Below are 20,912 nucleotides of genomic sequence, written 5' to 3'. Positions count from 1 at the left end.
GGCAATTAGTGGGGAAAGGGGAAAGCCGGCGGACACTGGAGCAATTTAAAGCGCATTAAACTGCGTTTTGCAAGTTTGTGTCCTCAGTCTTTCGTTTGAGCGCCCGCACCTTTAGACGAACACCTGCCGCCCAGAGATAAACCGTAAGATGAACTTCGAGTCCGTGACCGTTAGGTCTGATAAAGCAAATATTTAGAAGGGGCGGGGCTGGAAACACACACACACACACAGACACAGAATGGGAAATGAAAATTATATTTTATTCTGTTCTCCCTTCTCTCTCGGCTCAACTTTGAACTCGGCGGCCTTTTGTTTTCCCGTTCGGGGTTTCAGGCCAACTTGAAGGGAAGTGTAAATTAAGGGCCATAAAAACTGGGCCCTAATGTCCGACTGCTCTGGCTTTTAGCAGCATGAAAATTGAATAAGGCCCCCGGACGAGCGGTTCGTAATAATTTAACAACGCACACAAATTTAATTGGAAAAGCATTAAAAAATCCGAGCACGCCTCGGACTTCTTTCTCGAAAATTGTCAATTATGAAATAGTTTGTCGTGGCTAGAAAGAGCTATGTACCACAAATCATATTAACTAAGAACTGCATTTGATTTTTAAATAACAGGAAATTAAAGTTTTTATTATTTTCAACAAGCCATGCCTTTGGCCAATCTAATCCACATTCGTATCTTCTCTTTTCTCAGATTGTCTTCCAATTCTGAGGTATTGTCACAGAGAGTGGTGTTTTTCCAGGAATCACAGCTGGGCGACACTTTGCGCACATTTCCATTCCCTTCACGTGTCGCTCCGTATCGACGGAGATTAGAGATCGATCGCCTCAATCGCAGTCGCTTGGCGACGTGTAAAACAGGTAGAATAAAATTCCCAATGCCGTTCTCGGTCTGCCAGCCACACAGCACTACACCAACGCCAAGAACACCGACTCTATTTGTTTTTCACATTTTCCTCGGGAGCGGACCAAAAATAAAAAGAGGCGACGACGGAAAAGAGGAAAACTCGAACAGCACTTGGAGAAATGGAATACAAAGTGGAAGGCGAAGAAGAAATAGACAGCCGTAGCAGCACCCAAGAGGAGGCGGTTCACATTCACGGCGAGTGTGTGTCTTCCTCTTCTGCAGCCACCACCTCTTTCTTTCTCGGGTCCATCGCTTTCGATTACCAATTTGACTATTTCAAGTTGTTTTCGCTCCTGTTTCCCCAGCACAAAAAAAGAAAAGAAAACATCTAATTAGGCCCCAGCCAAGCCATACCTTTCCATATTCTGGCTGTTTACTTTGGATTCTGGGCCCTTTCATCTTTTATTTTTAACTCTCGATGGGCTTTTCAATGTTGTACTTTCAACCGTTTTGGGTTTACCTACTGTTTGCCCCAAATTGCTAAGCGTTTTTCTGTATAAAATAGTTAGGAAAAGCTTTAGGTGCTGACTGATAATATTTATATATTGCTGCGAGGGTTATCTTTCTTTCCAACCTATTTTTAATTAACTTCTGAAATTTCCCGTTCTATGGTCCCATTAAATATTCCCAAATATGTTTGTCTAACTTCAATCTTCATGGATTCTAACGGACGCCTAACTTAGGTGTTTTCATTGGCCATTTCTCTTGAGATGATAACTGTCCTCCTTGACATTGTCCCCCTCAGAGCTGGCTCATTTTTGGGTGGTACTTCTCATCTTTTCGCTTACATTTCGTGGCCTCTTCGCTGCTGCGGTGCTGCCTTTGCTTTGGAGCCGCTGGAGCGCTGCGGCTGTTGCCAATATTTTTCACCAAAGGCGCAAACGGCAGCAGGGAAACAACAGCAACAACAGGGCGAAAACCCGCTGCCACAAACACAATGTTGTTGTATCTTTAGCCACACGGCCGAAGCGAGCCAAAAAGAACTCGTTTGACTTGTTGAACAATATTTTTTTTCGCCTTTTACTCTGTGTATTTGTTGTGCTGCTGCCGCCGTGTTTTGTTTGTGTATTCACCGTTCGATTTTCTCGGCTTGATTTTAAGAAACACACTATTTAGCTTTTTGACGATATTCTAGGCGATTTGATTATTTTCCTTTACGATTTTCCACCAATCTTTACTCACACGCGGCGAAAAAGCAGCGGCGACGACGACCAAAAACGTTGACGAAAACAAAAAGAAAAACGCGGCGAAGAATGCGACGGCGATTTTCAGGGGCTACAATAATCGGTTATTCATTCGATTTACTTCGATTTGTCTGCACTGCACTTGGATTTTCTTGCACTCTCTTTCGGACGTATTTGAATACGTTTATTATTATTATTATAGCCAGACTTTTGCGGACTCAAATTCAAATTCCGACGGCGACACGAGGAGAACGCGACTGAGAAACGAGTTTCCTCCGCTCGCTGCGATTCTCCAATGTGGCTGCGACGAAAACACACGACAGACTGACGAGCCCTGAAGACCGGAGACGGAGACTGGAGCCGGGCTCGCTCTCTCTGTCTTCAGGATGCCCGAAACCCACCTCGAAACCCACCTGTGGTCAAGAGATCGCTGTAATGAAGATGGCGAGCCCCGAAGAATCGCCGCGTGGTGAATAGTTTCTCCCCAGAGTGGTTTGGTCGGTTTCTCCCAGAGATCCGGAGAAGAATTTCAGAGGTGCACACACAATACACAAAATAAGATCGACGACAGGTCCACAATTAGCCAGGGAAGAGAGCTACCTATCTACATGTGCTCTCTCGCTCCAAGAGAAGCCCATAGCCACCATAACTACCCATTGTTTTTGTGGCGAGTCCAGGCTCTTCTGGCATGTAAATTAGCTGCTCTCCGAGGGAGAGAGCTCACCTGAGCAGCATAAACCGGTTGGCAGTCATGCTCACCTGTGTGCCAAGTTGTTGTTGCCGAGTGCAGTTGAAGTGCTGGCTCTACACTGAGAAGAATTGTGTTACAGAGTTGGATTTATCGCAACATAAACTTAAACTTATTTTATGAGTTAAAAATCCAGGTAGGTTAAGTTTAGGTAGTAAAAGAAAAAAAAGGCATCCGCCGTGTTCGAACACGTATTTTTCCAATGTGTACAGTGGAGTGGTCAAAGGGGATCGAGGGGGACCCAGGGAGTAAAGTGCGGCGTTGAGTGTTTGGTATGCAGACCCCCGGCCCCAACCCCTTCCGTTGCACCATCGTACGCCTCCTGCTCCTGGTTCTTTCCCATTGTTTTTCGTTTTTCGGGGCTTCGAAATTAGGCAGGAGCAACAAAGTTGCGTCAACAACCAGACAATGCAAATGTTGCGTAAGTTGCAACAAACGAAAAAAGGAAAGGGGTAAGGAAAGGGAGTTATAGAGATCGCCTATGGATAATGGCAATTTGTGCTGCGATCCAAAGATACAATTTCTAACTGATATATTCAGAGTAGCGAGAAAATCTGAACTTCAGCGAAAAGATTAAAAATGCAGTAGTAGTAAGAACAAATACTTTATTACACATTCCTAATTATTTGATAGCCCCATAATGTGGGTTAAATATAATAATTTCAGGCCATTGAAAGGGCAATCGAAGTTCACTTTCCCGTTCTTCAAGTGGTTGACTTTTGCAGCCTTCATCGCGCTTGCCAATCAATGGAAGCAATTACAGATCTTAAGAACTAAATACTTTTACTATTCGTTTTCCTCACGAACCATCGGAAAATTTGGCGCCTCGAGTAAAAGTTGCTGCGGCAACATTAGCTGAAATTCCGACCCGCTTTTTGGGGTGGGACCATCGTGGAGATGCCACAGAGCAGATTCCGATTCCGTTCCCAATTCCGCGGAACTCTCGAGCACTCGCAGATTCTGCAATTTGTCTGGGAAACGTACACGAAAAGTGCGTGCCACATCCCAGGCAGCAACATTGCAGCGTTTTCTGTTTGATTTGAAGCTCGTTTATTGGGAATGCAGCACGTTGGTGGCTCAATGGTCAAGTGGGAATGGTAAAGGAATCGCCCTGGTGGATCACGCCGATTGCGGGAGGTTCTCTTACCGACAATGGACAATGGTTAACCATTTGGTCATTCGCCGCTTGTCAAAACCGTAAATGACGTCGCTTAGCTGTCGGCTTGCATTTGCCACTTTTCAAATGAAATGAGTTAACAGCAACAACACCGGGCACACAACAGTCTTGACAGGCACTTGAAAAGCAAGAGAGTAATGTCTGGCTGCACAGAAAGAAAAACTGTCGAAGGGTTTGTTAAAAAGCTTTTATTATTTAACAGAAATCTTATAATTTATTGGGAATCCTGAAAGGAGAGTGGATTAGCTGGAAGTGTGAACTTTTTCTTGAAATATTTAAGATACATTTTAAATATAATTTTGGCATATATTTTTTAGGTGTATACAAAGCCATCAAAGATCTGGGCTAGAGCGGATAAAGCTGGTCACTGCCGCCACCCACACGCAGACCCAGATCAGAGGCGTACTTGGATTTGTGGTAAGCAGGGGGAAACGTTTCCCGCCCGCAGCTTGCAAATCAGTTAATGGCAACGGGTACTATTGAGACCCAGCCAGAGTTGAGCTGATGGATTTATGGATGGAATGCGATGGATGGACGGATGGTTATGGTGGATAATTTGCAGCAGCCATTGAAATTTGGCACTCCGGTGCAGAGGAAGGGAGATGGCATTGGATTAGCAGATCAGATCAATCCATCAGCGGGCATCGGCATCTCCAGCTGCTTCCTGCTTTGTCAACATTTCGGGCCCAGAACAAGGCTCGACAATTCAGCATTTCAGATCTCGGTTTTCAGTTTTCAGCGATCGTCGATCGACGTTCAACATCCAGCTTGTTGCTGAAAGCCCACACACAAAACGACAAAACGAAGCGAATCGGAATCCATCATGCGAGTAATATGCAAAGTTACATAGCTGCAACATCCTAGCCGGCAAAAATATGGAGGAAGAGGATGGGATGGTATGAGGATGAGGATGGGGATGGGGATGCGGACTGGGCTGGGCCATTCATTCGCCTTAAAATCAATAGCAACATTGTCGTTGTTGTAGTTGCTTTTTTGCTGTTGTTGTCGTCATCATCCTTGGAATCGTCATCATCAACAACTGCAAACAACATTCGCCTGTCAGCGGCAACATCATAAATTGTTGTTTAGCCACATGTTGCTGGCTGCGACTGCGACTCCGACTCCGACTGAGAATGAGACTGGGACTTGGACTGCATCTCCTTCTCCGTCTTTTGGCTTTATTCAGGCTCCTCAAATACTCTCCCTCCTGCCAGGCTCTCTCTTCCGTTGGTCTCTGCAGGCGCGGCTCTTGTTTAACACACTTCCCAAATGTATATTGCGGACTTGGGTCTTTTCAACATCATATGGATTTTAGGAATATTCTAGACTTGAGACCCGCGGATCGATATAAGGATTTTTAGCTTTAAATGGTCCGAATTGGACACCAGCAATAACATCTTTCAATGTTTTATTTCGCATTTACATAATATCATTAACTTTATTCTCAACGAATAAAAATTTTAACAGCTTATGTCTAAGCCAAAAATGCCACCTTAAGTGCTAATAAAATATGGTCATAAATTAATCTTTATAGCTTAATTTTTGCAAATCTTTTGAGTTGCCACTTTTATACTTATAAAAAGTATATATAATCGTATAAAACCACATTTCTATTGCTAACATTCTAGAACAAGCTTTCTAAACCACCATTTCCTAAAGTTCATCGTAGATATTTGGCAGCATAGGGTATGCGAGTTCTACCCACCAACTGAAGTAGCTTTTCCTTCCCCTCGGTTGCTGTTTCTGCTGCTCGCTGATTTCCTGGCCCGATAGTAAGTTTTATTTATTTGCGCATTTGCCTCCATTCTGCTCCTGTCCACCTCTAAGATACCGGCGTAATCCTTCGCTATGGCCATGCAAATCTGGTCGATAGAACTGGTGGAATTCCTGCTCTGATCTCGACCTGTCAACGGGCTCATCATCAAATCATAATTTGAATCCAGAATACCATTCAATACCGCCGACTCCTCCCCCGCCCCGATCTTCCTGGGAGAGGGGCTGGGGGGAAATGTCAATAAATTTCGCTATTTTATTTCGGTAGCCGACGCCGTCATCGTTGTTGTCGTTGTCGCTGTCGCTCTGTCGACCCCGGCGTCGTTCATTAATCTCTAAATTATGCGAATTTTTAATGAGACGCGCATTTTGTTCGATTTTTCATGCGTTCGTACGCCTCCTGCTCTGAAGATGCCATACACTCGAAGAAAATGATATGAAATTATGCAGATATGAAAGTTTTTATACCAATTTCAAGGTTTTTACTTATGTTTAGTAAAGACTTTATGCCCGATTCACCTTGTTTACTTCAATAATTAAAGGAAAACTACTTAAGAAGTAGTACTAAGTTCTCTCAGTGTATAGGCTCGCGGGTGAGAAAGATCTCTCTCGGATCTCGGGAGTTCCGCAACTTGTTTGGCCTTCTGTTTTAGTTTTAATTGAAATACGCTTTCGATATAAAGCCAGGTTTAGAATGGCCCGACTTGGCCGCCAGCTTGACTTGGACTTCTCTCCAGCCAGTCGGCTGATAAGGCGGCGTTCCACTTACATGAGCCATGAGCCGAGCCGAGCGGACAACTTGGGTGGGTTCTCCGGCTGTGCTAATGAAGTCGGACTGCTGCGCCGATCTGGTATAAATAATAGCACGGGAAAATTAATTCCTAAATTTGGCTAACCTTTGGCTCTGGCGCTTGGCCTTTGATGTCTGCCTGGGATCTAGCTCGCTCTCTGTGAGTTCCCCCAAAAAAGACGAGCTGAATCCATAAAAGCGCCATAAAATACTAATTGACTCCAACTGGGGATTAATTCTAGCGGTGAATTTATGTTACACAACAAGCGAATTGAATACTTGCCGGTTTTATGCGAAATTTATTGAAATCCCATCGTTTTGTCAAATGACTTATGGCGGGAAGCGAACGAGCCCTGGGTTCTCTGTGATTCGAGCCTAGCTCTGATCGATTCTTTGTCGCCGAAATTATGTAAACGCTTCCCATAAACCAAAATTATGCATAAATTGCCGGCATTCAGAGAGAGTTCTCCGGAAACCTGAGCCAAACGGCAGCACAAGCCTAAGGGGTGTGGTAAAGAACTTCTCTAGCTGGTTCAGCGAACCTCTAAAAGTTTCTCATATTTATACCACGTACTAATAAACTTTAATGGGTATATAACTAACAACTAACTTTGAAGTATTGAATTTTGAATACTGAAAAAATGAATTTTTTATTTTTATATAGGTTAAATCCTTTTACCTTTAGTCCTTGTCTTATGGCCATCTTTTTAAATCAAGGAAAATCTTTAGGAATCCTAGCCAGAGATATCTTGTAGTCTGAAAAGTGTAGACTGTTGAGTGTAGAGTTTCCAGACACTTGGCTCTGGGTACCATTCCACATCTTTCCACACTTTGCATTGCAAATTTTCTAGCTGTCTGAGAGCAACCTGCGATCTCCTGCGTTCTGTGAGCATTATCCTTATAGAGCCGCGGATATCGGTGGCTGCTCATATGCATATGCCACTCACTGAGCCCAAAGCTGCAGCTGAATTTGGAGGAGCTGACCCCGCCGCATCAATAGTCAATAGGCATCAATCTCTGGGAGGAAAAAAGCCATGTTCCATGTTCCCTGCTCTTCAACTACCCTGCCCCCACAGAGGTTTTGCCTGGGCCTTTGTGGGATTTCTCTGCGGCTATATGTTGTCGCCATTTACTAGTCGTCTGTATCTGTATCTGATGCTGGCTATCTACGCTCCTGCTGTGCCTTCCGCTTAAGTCTCAATGTCGCCTCCTCCGGGCAGCCTCTTCCCACTGTGGCACGCATGTTGCAAACTGATTTCCCATATTTACTGACAACTAGACAAATTTCAGGTATAAGTCAGGCCAGCAAAGACAAGGCCCTGGTCCACGGCCAATCCCTGCATTTGCATAAGTTCGCGCATTATGTCCAAAACTCGCATTTGTTCTTGGTACTAGCTGGTCCTCCACAACCTCCTCCTCTTCCTGCTGCACCTCGTGGTTGCCGCATAAATTATCGTCGAGCATTAAACAAAAGTCTATTGAGCATTCCGCGAAATTGCGGTTGCAGTTACTGGACAGAAAGAGAGAGTGCGGCTTGATTGGCCATGATCATGTCCACGATTATGGCCAAGATTATGACTACGACTCTCTCTTAAACAGAGAAAACAATATTTGAAGCTAAAATAGTTAGTGAAGTGGAAATATTCTACAGAACACTCCGAACTTTTCCTTCAATTTTCATACTTTAATACACATTAGTTATTAGCTTATTAGTAGTAATAGGATCAATAAGATTTCTTTCTGTGTAACGCTCGTTAGATTCCATCTGATTTCAACAATTTCCCATCGTTCAGATGAATCGTTTTGTCTGCCATTAAATTTCCATTTCCATTTTGATTCGAGTTTTGATTAATTGCCGAAACATCAACAGGCTCGGCAACGACTTCATTAGCCCGCTGCCTCCAGTCGGTGGAAAGTGTATCGCAGAGCATAGATCTTAGATCGTGGATCGTACTGCCCGGACTGATGCCGATTCTATGATGGCATTCTAATCAGCGGGTCGCCAACAACTTTGGCTAATTAAGCTACACAATGACATCGCCTCTCTGTCTTACCAGCTAGCCAGCTCACCAGCTTACCAACTTCCCTACTTCTTAACGCTGCTCCCGATGCTCGTTTGCTGCTCTTGCATATTAAATTTCATTGATGATCTACGGATCCGTAGAGTTGCATTTAATTTTTCATCGCAACGGGAGATTTTCACACATCGTCTGCAGTCCCCAATCGCCGGAACATCTCCGCAGCATCTGCGTTGGTTCCACTTGGCGTATGATTAATGGCCCGGCATTTAATTGAGTTATTGTGGCCCTGTTATTGGTCCCTGGTCGTGGATTAACCCAGCGACCTTGTCACCACTTTCAAGTCAATTTATCTGATAGCAGAACTAGCTTAACCAAGTTGAGGTGATCCCTGGGGCTAGTTGCCGGACACTTTCTAGATGCAAATAGAAACCATGCTAATCACAGCCTTTCATTAAGCATTAAAAACTTAAAGAAATCCAGCAATTGAATGTTATCTATCTCTATCATTTTAACCCAGACGAATCTTCAATTGCAACTTCTTCTGGTATCTACGATAGTTCTTCATAAATTTTAATCAAATTAAAGAAGGCCACGCAGTGTCGGGCAACCCACAAATAAATTGAAGTTAGTTGGGAATCGGGCTCGAGCTGAGCTCAATGCAAAAGTACGCATAAGTAAGGATTACGCGAAGGCCAAGTGTAAGAAGGCCGAAGTCCGACTGGGGGATAAATCCGAGACTGCTGCTCTGCAGCTGCTTCTGCGCCTCTTTTCTGGAGACCGAAGCAGCGAGCCAACAATGGCGCATAATTTTCAGCTTTTCAGTTTTGACCTCTCAATCTGCCGCCGAGGAAGAAGTCTGAGCAAGTTAACCAGGTAACTAAAGCGGTTAGCTGGCCACGAGATGTGAGTGTGCAGAAAGAGAACACTGGCAAAAATTATACTTCAATGCCTACAAAGAAACTCAGAAATTATTGAGCTGAGCGATGATTTTTCCAATGACTATGTCCTGACTACAGTTTAAAGATGTGTTCTTTACTTAATTCAAATAAGAAAAGACCATCACATAATTCTCTCTGTACATAGAAATGGAAGCGAGAAAATCACAAAAGGTAACCAGGGAATGCTTATTGGGGCTACAAGCCAATGCACTGGCAAAAAAGTCGTGTTCGGCATTCGGTTCCCAATTGGAGCTCTGCCCTCAAAAGCCTGTTCCAGTGCTCCTCCGTTCGTCAATTCAAATTAATCAGAATTAGGCAATTACAGAAATTACAAAAATTACATCGTAATTTTCTGGGCTCTTCACTTTAAAAGCTTTTGAAAAATTGCGCATGCGTATTGAGGCCGAGTAAGCCCCTCTGCGAACCCCTCTTCTTCGGCAGCTCGTTTGTGGCTGGATTGTTGCTGCTGGTCAGGAATTTATCGCAAGTCAGTGGTGGCTTAGTCTTGGCCAAGTTTAAAGCTGGGACAGTCTGTGTGAAAAAGGGTGCCTGTGGAAAACGGAATTCTCTATTTCGGGGTTGATAATTGGTTGAAGCGAAAACCATCCCTAGAAGTATATGATTTTACATCTTTGACTTTGTCAGGATTTTCAGCCCTGACCACCGACTGGAAAAGCCTCCTGACCGATCAACTGCTGATGATCATCCGCTATCCATATCGCTTGGCCACTTGTTGACTTCTGTCCGCTGACTTCTCGTATCAGCAGCTGCCGTTGAATGCACAGAGTGAGCTTCGTATCTGCAAATCTCTAAATTGCCACAAATTAACAGATAATTCGCGATGGCCGAAACCCGAACGTGGAAAACAGAAACAGAAACAGAAACGCCAAAAGACAGCGGCTGCTAAACAGATTCCGTTTGACTTCAGCGCGCAAAGGCGACGCTAATAGATACTTTGCGTGCTCACACTCACACTTGCATCGCATCTGCACTTTTGTATCTGTGCGAATGCGACGGCAGCAGAAAAAGATACAAATTCAGGCGGGGAATCCGAAACTGAGACTGCGGCAGAGTCACTGCACGGAAAAAAGCAAACTTAGGCACCAACAAGTATAACCTAAACGAGCCAAGTATTGAGTTGCCAATTATTTCTCGATTTTTAAAGGCAATCCCCTTTAGTCTCAGTGTACTAAACACCTGACTTTTTTCTCCTTCTGTCACTGGCTTCCAAGCTGGTTGCACAATACCCAAATCCAATTTTCGAATTCCCACATGCGTTCATTATCGGCCACGGATTCGGATTCGCATTCGGAGATCGGGACTGAACGTGGACTTCGGGGTGGAGACCGGATTGGGGAACGGGATCTGGGGGACTGGAGACTCGGCTGCGGGTGCGCGCGTGCGCATAACTCATTTCGCACTTTGTCCATTTCATAAGACCAATTAAAGCGCCGCGATCCAGAGAAGCTCAATGGAGCTGAGTCGCCGTGGGGCGCCTTTTACCTGCCTTTACGCGGGGCCTGTGACAATTTTCCATGCGAGCACGGCTGACGTCGGATTAAGTGGAAAATTTGACAAATGCCCCGGCGAGGAGGAGGCCGTGATAATCACCTGATCCGATCCCCCTGGATCCTCTCCTCCATACAAATTTGCGCATTTGTCCGAGGCAGCGTGAACATTTCGCACAATCGGCAACTGGTAACTGGCGAATTGGGGAATCTGAAACCCCTCTCCCTTTTGGCATCCAACCAGCATTTTTATGCGCATTTCGTTTTCGTTTCGTGCCCGAGCCGCCATCCACGAAATTATGTCAATAACTAAGGTCATATGCATAAATTCTGAACCAGCAGCCACGGACACTGGACGTTGGACGTTGGGCAACGGTCTCCGAAGACCCAGAGACCCATAGAGAGCCGCAAACGGGTACAGAATCTTTAAGCCTGTCTAAATACTGACTACAGTTTGCTCTGCAGTTGGCCAACTCATTTCGCGAAAAGTGGCTTAAACTTTTCATTTCTAGCTTTAAATGCAGTTTTATTGGGAATCGAATTACCAGCTCAGATTCCAACCATTTTTGGCCTTGCTATGACGAAAATACTGATTTTTAGGGGGAAAACAGGGTGAACCAAATTTCGCATTTTCTGAAAGGGGTACCATCGTCTAATTTTACGAAAACTGTCAAAAAATGTACATTTTGAACTGTGAACAAAGTTTTATTGGAAATTAAAATACAAACTTAACGAGGTATCCCATTCGATTTTCCAACCATTTTTGGCTTTGCAATGAGAAAAATACTGAATTTTAGGGGGGAAATCAGGGTGGACCGAATTTTTCATTTTCGGAAAGGGGTAGCATCGTCTAATTTTACGAAAAATGGCCAAAAAATTACGTTTTAAACTGTGAATACAGTTTTATTGGAAATTAAAATACAAACTTAAGGAGGTATCCCATTCGATATTCCAACCATTTTTGGCACTGTTATGAGAAAAATACTTATATTTTGGAAGCAAAATCACGGGATGATCCATTCCCGAAACGCTTGTAACTTATTGATAAGATAGAGCCTTGCTTACCAAATTTTTCAAGATAACAAGAAAGTTAAGTCAGGGTATTTCCCCTTCGCACTTATGTCACTTTAATTGTCCTGAAATTTAAGCCCAACTCGTTTGGTTGCAAGTGCACGCGTCGTGCTTTTGTTGCTGCTCACAAAGGAGGCTATTTACCACAAAAAGGCGGAGCGGGAGGGTGTTGTGGAAATAGAGAACGCCTCCACCTTGGCACTGGAGTCGAGTCCGCATGCTAATAAAATGATATTTTATTGCTTTTTGGCGGCTCATCACAGCAGAATGAAACTGCAAAATGGCAATGGTGGTGCAGAGGTGGGTGGCAAAGAGGGACTTGGGGTCCTTGGCCAATAGCCATCTTCCATGGCTAATTGCCTTGGGAATCGTGCGTGGCCTGTAGACGCCTGTTACGCATTCCCAGAGATTAAATGCCCCATTTGAAATTGACTGACTGACGGTGAGCGGCGGGAAAAAGTGGGCTAGAAAGAAGGCGGCCTGAGGTGGGAGTATCTCGTTGTGGAAATTGCCGAGTGCAGATCAGGACTTGCAGGTCCCTGACCCAGTAATTGGATGTGAAGAACATGCCAAAACGCAGAAAGCCAACCAGCAGCAATCTCGGGATTGTATTTAGATGGCGGCGACTGGAGGGGATTCAGTCTTTGTGCAGAGACAAGCTGGGGCAAGAAACTAGCCCAAAACACGATTAACCCACATCTTGGACGCGATCATAAATTATTATGCAGCTGGGAGCAGGCAGCAGGCAGCAAGCAGAAGTCTCTCGGCCTGAGATGGTCGCGTGATTCTTGATGATGGGGAGAGGGAGATGATGTCCAAAATATGACCTAATTTAATGGAAACAGGACTACAAATCAGAACTATTTTTGTCTGACTAATATTTGTGTTTTAAATTAATAGTTTACTTCTTCAGCATTTGAAAATATTATTTGGTTTTAATCCTTCTTCCTTTTAGAGGAATCAGTCGTGAGTGGACCGATCACGCATCCACCTCTGAAGAGGGGAATAAATATGTGGATGAGAGGCAGGCGCATTTTTCGGCTGATTCTGCAGCTTCAATTCGAAGTTGCAGCACACGAACATGACTTTCTAGCGGATTTCTTTGCATGAGCTTTTGTGGGGAATCGAAGGGGACTCCGAGACGGGTTTTTGTGGGGGGCAGCAAACCATGCAACTATTTATGCGCTGTTGCCGAGGCTTCCCTCTTCTCTACATTTAATTATTTTGTTTAAAAAAGTTTTGACACCGCGACGCGCATGCAGATTTACAGTCCGACTGGGGTTGGGATTTTTCTCTGTTTCTTTCTGGTTTTTGAAAGCGGGAGTGGAAGTCATAGGAAGACTGACAGTCCCGGCCATCGGCTTTTGGCATGTGTGGCGGAGCAGGGGCGACAGCCGTGACAACAAAATGTTCAAAAACAAAACGAAAAAACCACAGAGGAAAACATTTTGCCACTCAATTTTATGTTTGCCGGACGAGCACGAGCTGCAGATTGGCTGGGATTGGACTGCTCCCTCGCCCCATCCCCTGGCTGCTCGGCGGTGGGTTGTTAGTTGTTAGTGCCGAGTGTATCTAGATTAAGGCGCGACAATAAGTATTAAGCATTAAGTTGTCTTTGCCACGGCGGCGTGTGAAGTGCCGTCTCCATTCCGACGACTCTGACTCTCCGGGTCAACTCTTTTGTCCACACTCGTACGACACTCGTTGCGATGTGACAATACAAATCGCTGGACGAGTGGGTGGCTGGATTTCTGTGGCCATGGGCAGGAGCAGGGGGTTACTCACCAGTTTGTGGATTTGTGAAGAATCACTTTCTGTTAGTGAGGGGCTCACTCATAAGTGACAATATCCTTATGTTGACTTAACAAAGTTTCAGATGGAAACCAAAGGTAGAAATCAAGACCACCCAAAGGTTAATTTAAAGTTTTATAATCGTTACTTTAGTAAACTTAATTAGATCAACCTTTGCCGTGAGAGCTGGGTCAAATTCCGCCCACTCTGCCTCTGAAGTTTTCCCTCGGCCTAGTCTGACATTTTCCTTTTAATTTATGCCACCAACTCGGGAGATTACACAGATTGCGGGTTATGCAAATTATTTTGCCACCGTTGCTGCCACAAAGGCTGCCGTTCGGCTGCTGCAGTTGTCTAACTTTAAGTTAAAGCCGTTGTGTGGCTTTAGTTGTTCGCCTGCCCACTGACAGCCAATTTGGCAAGTCAACCGCGGGGGACAGCGCGGCTAACGCGGCGTATGAGCGATGCCATTTAAGTGGCGGCGTGTAAAGTAATTTTAATTATTAGCCAGCGAACGTTTGTTTGTGCATTGTTTTTCCAGCTGATAAGCAAACACAAATTGAAACCGAAATCGAATTGGACGCCGCACGCATTCCTGGCCACTCGATTGGCCACAGATCGGCAGGCCATATAGGAATTTTAATTGCCCCGCCACCGAAATCGAGCTTCGGAGCACCTGCTCTCCGTTTCCTCGGGGGCTGGGAACGGTGCCAGTTGCTCATACGACACGGTGGCCGGTCGGACTGGGCCCCAGCTCCCGACTGCAGTCAAATCGAGTCAAAAAGTTAATTACAGTCAATGCGGCAAACGATTTTCATGCACTCTTGACACCGCCCGGTACGTGACAATATGAGAGGCAGTCTTTCAGAGGCGCGCAGTTTTCCTCAGTTGAGTTGAAAAACCTGGGAGCAAAGGCTAAATTGAGACGCTGCTGTCGCTGCCCTAATGCACTCAGAAATATGCACTGACAAATGGTGTAAGCTCCAGCTAACATTTTAATTTGACATGTCTGAGTTGTTTTCTTGCAACTTCTGTAAGAAGCCAGCTAGTAGTTAATAAAACAAAATATTTACTCCTTATTGTCTTTCAGAGTTCTGAACATTTCTTTTAGTGCACCTCATCGATTGATCGATCCCATGAGCTCAATCTGCACTTGGCTGCCCCAGATCCCAGGTCCTGGAATTCCGTCTGCCCTGGTACTTACGCAAATCGCCAGATTGAACCGCCAGTCTGCCGTCTACCCACTTCTCATTAAAACTTTCTTCGCTGTCTGCTCCACAATTACCGGAACGACTTCATCTGCTCGATCCATGGAGATCCGCGGCTAATGACAGACTGGGCAAAACTCTGGCAAAACCAAATAGGAAATCATCGACCGCTGCAGCGGTCAATGGGTTAATTTAAGCCACGAAAAACACACAGAAATCAATTGGAGAATCCCCGAAGATGGCCTGCAATTAATCATAGATCGAGGCTCTTCTTCAGCGAAAGTAATTTGAGGCCCACCAGAGACCCTGCAGATGGGTTACAGCTTCGATTATCGTAAGGCCCACCAGGTGGTCTTGAGTCCATGGACACTTTCACATGTCGCAGAGTTTGCAAAGCCACAGAGAAATGTTGAGAGGGGAAGGGAAGTTCGACTTCCCCGAGAGTCGAACATGCAAATGCCTCATCAATCAGCTCCTCCGCCCTTCCCCCGAAATCGGTGACGGGGTTTTGACACAAAACCCGGCTACTATGCTACCGCTTGCACATGGCAATCAACGCGTCAAGCGGCCAGGAAACGGACCCCGATTCCGACCCCAACTCCAATAGAGAGAGATCCCTGTCTCCAGCACAGAGAGAAAATATGCAACCTAAATCGATGGACTGTGTCACGGAATCAAACTTTTATATTGGGTTTAAGCAGATTTGGCTCTATGATACATCGATTTTAAACAATAACCGTCTCCCCCAACACTAGTCCTCCAAATGCATTAACGTGGTAAATGGTTTGGCTATTAACAGAAAATATTAGCAATAAAAAATATATTTTTTGTTTATGCTTCTTCGTGTGAAAATAATGGCTTTTTGAGCGCTGTGCACTCAACATTTCCATCCCATCTCCATTTCCATCTCCGTCTCCGTCGCAAACTCCCCATTTCCATTTGCTATTTGGCTACGAGCAACATGTGTGAATTTCTTTGGCTTGCAGTAGGCAGCAAACAATTTTTGACAGCTGCCTTCGAAATGGGAACGGCCAGCCAAGGAAAATGCATCCATCCTCCAGAGCAGTTCTGGGAAATCTGCAGTCTACGGACTTGTTTGTGGGTCAGCCCATAGAGCCGAAAAGAACTGCAAATGGGCAGACTCCACCCAGAACGTCGGGGCTTATTAGCTGCACGCTAATTTATTCCGGCAAACAGAAGGCCGGGCTTCTGTTGTCGAAGACTTCAGAGCCTCGATCGCAGACGGCCAGGCGCCAGACCAATGCAAGTTGTGAAAACTGGCGATTGCCTGAAAACTTCTACACACAAATGAACAGTCCGAAAAGTGCTCGAGGAAAATCAATAAAATTAAAGAATGCTTCCTACTTTTGCAAAGTACATGCGAACGGGGTACAAAGTTCATCTTACAAAGCTGAAACTCCCATAAAAAAGTATAATATCTAACTCAAAGTTCCGACTTCTAAAGACCTGGCCCCCTGGCAGGGTGTTATTTTTGGGTCACCGTTCTAATAGGATTGAAAAGCCATGCGACAGTAGGCCTAGATCGATAGCCTTTCAGAACGTCACAGCTGCTTGAACAGTCTCCATACTTGTTATTCGTTCTCATTTCGTGCCTGAAATCAAACTACAAATATTTAAACATTGAATTACTGCGTATTTTCCATTTGTTGCGGTTTTGATATTAATTACAAGATGTTCCGTTCGTGTGTGTCGCAGGCTATCAGCTCGAGCCTCTCTTTCACGCGAATGTACTCGAAGGAAGTGCGCTTCGGACCCGGAGTCCGAGCCCTGATGATTCGGGGAGTTGATATTTTGGCGGATGCCGTGGCTGTGACAATGGGTCCCAAGGGTCGCAGTGTGATAGTGGAACGACCCTGGACCTCACCAAAGATCACCAAGGATGGCTTTACGGTGGCTCGTTCGATCGCCCTGAAGGATCAGCATATGAATCTGGGCGCCAAGTTGGTCCAGGATGTGGCCGACAACACTAATCAATCAGCGGGAGATGGCACCACCACAGCAACTGTTTTGGCTCGAGCGATTGCCAAAGAAGGCTTCAGTCAGATCAACAACGGAGCAAATCCAGTCGAGATTCGTCGAGGTGTAATGCTCGCCGTGGACGTTGTGAAGGATAAGCTGAAAGAGATGTCCAAGGCAGTGAAAACCCGCGAGGAGATCCAACAAGTAGCCACCCTGTCCGCAAATGGAGATACCGAGATTGGTCGTCTGATCGGAGAGGCCACCGATAAAGTGGGGCCTAAAGGAACTATTACTGTGAAGGACGGCAAGCGGCTGAAGGATGAACTTAACATTATCCAGGGCCTGCGCTTCGATACTGGCTATGTGTCGCCCTTCTTCGTTAACAGCGCTAAGGGCTCTAAGGTGGAGTTCGCCAACGCTTTTGTGATGATTTCCCTGAAAAAGATCACTGCACTCTCTGAGATCGTGAAGGGTCTGGAACAATCTATGAAGCAACGACGTCCTTTGATAATCATAGCCGAGGACATCAGCGGCGAGGCCCTGAACGCTTTGGTTCTCAACAAGTTAAGGTTGGGTCTGCAGGTCTGCGCAGTTAAGTCGCCCAGTTTTGGACACCATCGCAAGGAGCTCATTGGTGATATATCCGCTGCCACGGGAGCAACCATTTTCGGCGATGACATCAACTACTCCAAGATGGAAGAGGCTAAACTGCAGGATCTGGGTCAGGTGGGTGAGGCTGTGATCAGTAAGGACAGCACCATCCTACTGCAGGGCAAGCCCAAGGCAGGACTTCTGGAAATGCGCATCCAGCAGATTCAGGATGAACTGGCTGACAAGCAGACCAAAGCGGAGCAGAGGGATCGTCTGCGCCAACGCCTGTCTGCCTTAACGAAGGGCGTGGCCGTGCTTCACATTGGCGGAGGAAGCGAAGTGGAGGTGGGTGAGAAAAAGGACCGTGTGGTAGACGCCTTGAATGCCACTCGAGCGGCCATCGAGGAGGGAATTGTTCCTGGTGGCGGCACTGCCTTCCTGCGCTGCATTCCCCATCTCCAGGAACTCAAAGTGGAGAGTACAGACCTCCAGAAGGGCGTTGATATCGTCTGCAATGCCTTGAGGATGCCCTGCCAGACCATTGCCCAGAACGCTGGAGTGGATGGCGCCATGGTGGTGGCTAAGGTATTGGCTGGCTCAGGAGACTACGGCTACGATGCCATGGGCGATGAATACTGTCCTCTTGTGAGGAAGGGCATCATTGATCCCACTAAGGTGTTGCGGACCGCTATCACGGACGCAGCTGGTGTGGCGTCCCTTCTTAGCACCACTGAGGTGGTGATCACTGACTCGAGGAATGATGATCTCTTGGCCAAGTTGGCAGGAGCGGGTGGCGGAATGGATGACGGTCTTGACATGAACATGGGTGGACTGGAGGAGCTGGCAGCCCTTAGTGGAATGGGTGGAATGGGTGGCATGGGAGGAATGGGAGGAATGGGGGGATTCGGTGGCATGGGAGGAATGGGTGGTGGTTTCGGCGGAATGGCAGGTGGTGGTGGAAAAAGCGCTTCCAGCAGCGGGGGACCCACTGCCGAGGAGATGAACGAGATGGTCAAAGCTATTCCTGGAATGGAGCAGGTCGAGGTGCATGACATTGACAGTGCAGCTATGTAGAAACCTCAACGATTTCCAATTCTACTTGACTTTGTTGTTTGGAGGATGCTAAATTTTAAGTGCTGTTTATTTTATTTTTTGGAAATATAAATTTCAGTTGGGAATTCTATTTGTCTTAAAATTTAAAAACCTTTCTCCTTTAGGAAAACAGTGAGAAAGTGAGACTGATTTGTGGACATTTTCCCTTTGCCATTTCCCTGGCCCGCACTTTTCCGTTCGAATTCTCGTCCAATCGGTTCATTATGCTGGTCTACAAAAGACTCCGCTTCCTTCACACTTTCGGTTTTTAATTGCAAAAGCCGAAAATTTGGAACGGCGAGCGGCAGAGCGAATCCAGCTGCAATGCGATGATCATTTGCATAAAACAAACAGCAATTTCTCACACATGTGCGGCCGTACTCCGCTCTCAGCCTGCTCCCCTTCGTATTTGGGTTTTCTGTGTTAGCGGATTGCATTTGTGGCCCGCAGCTAAAAAAGCGATTCGTTACATGAGAGTGAATGTGCAAAAAGGGGGGCCTGGAGCTCGGAGCCTCCACAAAAGCGTCACATCAAACATGCATCAATAAATAAATAATTCCAATTTGCAAATTTTTCATCGAGGCCCGCAAACGAACCGAAAATGGTGGACCCATCGAGCGTGGGCCAGGGAAAAGCCACAGCCTCTCGGACCTCGCGATTCGATCCTAGTCAGGTGGCTTGGTGGTTTCGCGTCGAAAAGGAAATTGTTCATCTGGCAAACATATTGGGCACCATCGCCGAGGCTCAGCAACAACTCCATTCCGCAAGTCGGAAAACCGAGCTCCAAAAACCAAAACCAAAAACAGACGAAAGGCAAATAAAAGGCTATCGCTATCGCTCTTGGCCAATCTGCATGTGCAGGCAAGTTGGCTTTTTGTCTTGCCTTTTCCCTCTTTTTTTTTGCCTGCGTGTGAGTCTGCGGACAATGACAACAATGAGCAAATCATGGGCACTTTGCATGGACCCCTCTTGTCGTCAACTTCTTCTACACGTCGACAAAACCAAAATATTTTGTATGGTACTCAGAAATAATTATTATCGGCTTTTCAATCTAATTTACACTTGCAAAGTTCGCAGCTGACAAGCAATCAAACTAGTTTTTTAGATTATCTCATTAATCGCGTTCAAGCCCCGCATTCAGAGTGCTGCCTCGTTAAGAACACCCCATTAACTCCTTGGGTGTTTAATATCATATTAAGAGATTAAAAACGGTATTAAAATAAATAAATTGCGATATTATATTGCACTGTGGCAAGACTTGCTATGACAATATAATCTCCAAACTTCTCTTTTTTCTAAACTCATCTTTACAGCTTAGATCACATTTTCTGACAGTGTAGAGCGCCGAAAGGCCAACGAGTGATTGGAGCACAGCAAATGGCATTTTTAGCTTTTGACATTTCACGCGTACTGCTCCTCAAAGTCCGCCGTCATACACGGCGTATGTGTGATGTGGCACTACTTTTCGCTCTCTCCCGTTTTGGTCTTTCCCGATCGCGACCCCAAAAACGGGCGGCGGCGCTTTAATGTGACTGCAGATCGGACTCTGGGCTAATGCCATAGATTTGAGTGACCGACTAATTCACGACAATTTGCACTGATCGCCGATTACAGATCCAGCATTTGGTATCCAACCATCCCGGCATCCCAGCATCCCAGCATCCACTTCCTTCTGGCCGATCGGCCTACGCTCACTTCTCACTGCTCTTTAACACAAATGCATTTTTAATTACATTGGCAAACATTTTCGCGTTCCCTGGGTGGTGTAGAACAATGCTACTGCACTGAGAAAATATATTGATGATCTAAGTGAAAGTCTTCAAGCGCCATCTATCATCAGCGCAGCTTACTAAGCTGAAAGATTTGACAGACTTTGGCTTTTTCTCAGTGTCCGGATGGGAAGGGGTTGGCGTTGAGAATGGGATGGGTTGGCCTGAGGACGGACCGGGGATGGACTGGAACTGGTGATGAGGCAGTGCATCATCCACTTGGCCATTTGCCTGATTGCGGTATTTTGCCTCGGTCAGCTGGGTGGAAAAACATCTTGCCAGAAATAGCAGTCAGCAAATAGCATATGGTAAATGGCGAATGTCCGCATCGAATGCGGCGACTAAAGCTGGTATATGTTCG

The 20,912-nt window shown here is 45.8% G+C and overlaps 2 protein-coding genes across 2 annotated transcripts in view; one reads left to right on the top strand and one right to left on the bottom strand.

The window, feature by feature from the left end:
- LOC108110826 (protein dachsous) overlaps positions 1 to 2,400 on the bottom strand; it is a 66,573-nt gene extending 64,173 nt beyond the window's left edge. The window contains exon 1 of the mRNA XM_017220062.2: positions 1,699 to 2,400. The gene's annotated coding sequence lies outside the window, so the exon portion shown is untranslated. The remainder of the gene's footprint in view (positions 1 to 1,698) is intronic.
- Positions 2,401 to 16,706: 14,306 nt separating this feature from the next.
- LOC108110470 (60 kDa heat shock protein homolog 1, mitochondrial) lies at positions 16,707 to 18,868 on the top strand. The gene has a single exon (XM_017219538.2). The coding sequence runs from the start codon at positions 16,812 to 16,814 to the stop codon at positions 18,762 to 18,764; it is 1,953 nt and encodes a 650-aa protein (XP_017075027.1). The 5' UTR covers positions 16,707 to 16,811; the 3' UTR covers positions 18,765 to 18,868.
- Positions 18,869 to 20,912: the final 2,044 nt, after the last annotated feature.

This window comes from Drosophila eugracilis, unplaced genomic scaffold, assembly GCF_018153835.1.
Source record: "Drosophila eugracilis isolate 14026-0451.02 unplaced genomic scaffold, ASM1815383v1 contig_2152, whole genome shotgun sequence".
Lineage (NCBI taxonomy): Eukaryota > Metazoa > Arthropoda > Insecta > Diptera > Drosophilidae > Drosophila > Drosophila eugracilis.
The sequence above is the reverse complement of the archived record's forward strand: the minus strand, read 5'-3'. Positions and strand labels throughout refer to the sequence as shown.